Source organism: Phytophthora parasitica, assembly GCF_000247585.1.
Source record: "Phytophthora parasitica INRA-310 unplaced genomic scaffold supercont2.237, whole genome shotgun sequence".
NCBI classification, from domain to species: Eukaryota; Oomycota; class Peronosporomycetes; order Peronosporales; family Peronosporaceae; genus Phytophthora; species Phytophthora nicotianae.
Genome location: NW_008649223.1, coordinates 8,343 through 10,102, shown reverse-complemented (window position 1 = coordinate 10,102; position 1,760 = coordinate 8,343). Strand labels below are relative to the sequence as shown.

The following is a 1,760-nucleotide window of genomic DNA, read 5'->3' as shown; positions in this document are numbered from 1 at the left end:
ACCAAGGAATATCATGAGCTCTTCCATAGTGAGCGGTGAGGTGATTCGTACGTTCTTGATTGGTAGCATAGAGATTTGTCTCCAGAACGACTTGCTTCCAGAAGTAGAGAGGCACGTACGCAAAGAAACTGGACGAGGCTGAGTGTACAAACAGGTGGCGATAGTTGTGTCTTCGTATTTTTTTCGTTGCGCTCGTACAGGTCATCGGGGGCAGCCATTTAAACATCAAGCCGGAATCGCATGTTTTTCACTGTTTCCACCTCTTCCAAGCTTGCAGGTAGGAATACGACGAGGTCGTACACTTGGTAGTGCTCATTGGATGTTGTCACTTCTAGCTCATCCAGCATGCATCCATCGGCAGCTCACTGTCCGTCACATTGTCCGTCAAATCACTCCACGCCGGTTTGTGGGTGAGCGCCCGAGAGCGTCGTAGTTTGCAATGCCCCATTGAACAACCGCCACACTAGATTTGGCACGGCATTTTGAAACTGACTGTCGATCCACAGCACTTGTAAAATGCGTCCGTTCTGGGGTTTCTTGACGCGCCGATAAACGCACCCAATAATGTACGCCGTGCCCGCACATCCAAATGTTTTCTCGCTCATCCACCGCTCTTTGGACGGTGCAAAGGCAACGTACTTTTTGAGAAAAAGTTGTTCGATCATGGGAGGTGGCGTGGTGCGTGGTGGAGTACCTAATCCAGCGGAAGTGGGGTGCTCTCCAACAGCTCCAGGTTCGTCACGTGAGTCTCCAGTATCGTTCTGTTTACGTTCACATTCGTCTCCACTTCGCGGTGCAACGCTACGACCACGGCCTCGACCACCACGACTACGAGCATCTCGTCCACGGCCACCACGGTCACCACGACCACGTCCGCCGCCGTTACTAGCCACAGATCCACCAGTATCAATTCCACCATTGCCAGACTGGACGTGGTATTGTCTAGCGCCGCTGCCACTGCCAGCACCACGACCGCCGCCTCCGGCATGACCTCCGACGCCAACGACACCGTCATCGCCACCTCCTGCACCTGTACACGCACACAGAAGGGAGGGAGGATGAACAGAGGGAGGGCGTCAGTGGGGCAGCAAGACGGCCGAGAACGAGCGGGACGGGCCGCAGCATAGTGAAAGCAGACTAGGTCCATGCTTCCGCAAAAATGATTGGTTCTAATTGGTGCTACTACGGTACGCTCTAAACTTTCCATAACTGACAGCGCATCTTATTTCTTAAAAAGCCCTTTAACCCTTTCGCGGTGTGAGGGCGCTTTTTTCGCCCTTTAACACTGTTTTCAAAACACGGTGAGAAACCCCCTTGTAAAAGGGCGATTTTTTCGCCCTTTTAGCTTTTTCCTACCCTATATTATAACTACAATCAATGCAGCGTACGCAAAGGGGCTGGGAGTAATTTTGGTTGTCAGCTCCTTTAAGTAGTATTTTATTGCCTTGTCTGCCGTAATCATGCGCTGTCACGCGGCTGTGGACGTGGCATAAACAGTGTGGGTCTCCACGTGCGCTCAGCAGCCAGTCACTCTACCATACAAAAAGTTAGATAAATGCACCTGTCTGACTATCTATTTTCTCCATAGTAAATTCTACATACATGCGCACAAGCTTTTCAGACGCTGAAGACAAACTCCTGGTTCAGGTCGCTTTTCAGTTCGAGAGAGAGGGCCTTCGTATCACCTGGGAGTATGTGGCCCGGCGGATGAAGATCACGCGCGCTGCACGACAGCTTCGCCTCCGGCTTGCCAGCCTAAA

The 1,760-nt window shown here is 51.8% G+C and overlaps 1 protein-coding gene across 1 annotated transcript; it reads right to left on the bottom strand.

The window, feature by feature from the left end:
* Nucleotides 1-694: 694 nt before the first annotated feature.
* On the bottom strand, nt 695-1,147 carry PPTG_19972 (hypothetical protein; the record flags this gene model as incomplete). The annotated part of the gene is made up of 1 exon (XM_008918588.1): nt 695-1,147. The coding sequence occupies one exon, from the start codon at nt 1,145-1,147 to the stop codon at nt 695-697; it is 453 nt and encodes a 150-aa protein (XP_008916836.1).
* Between the last annotated feature and the right edge of the window lie 613 nt (nt 1,148-1,760).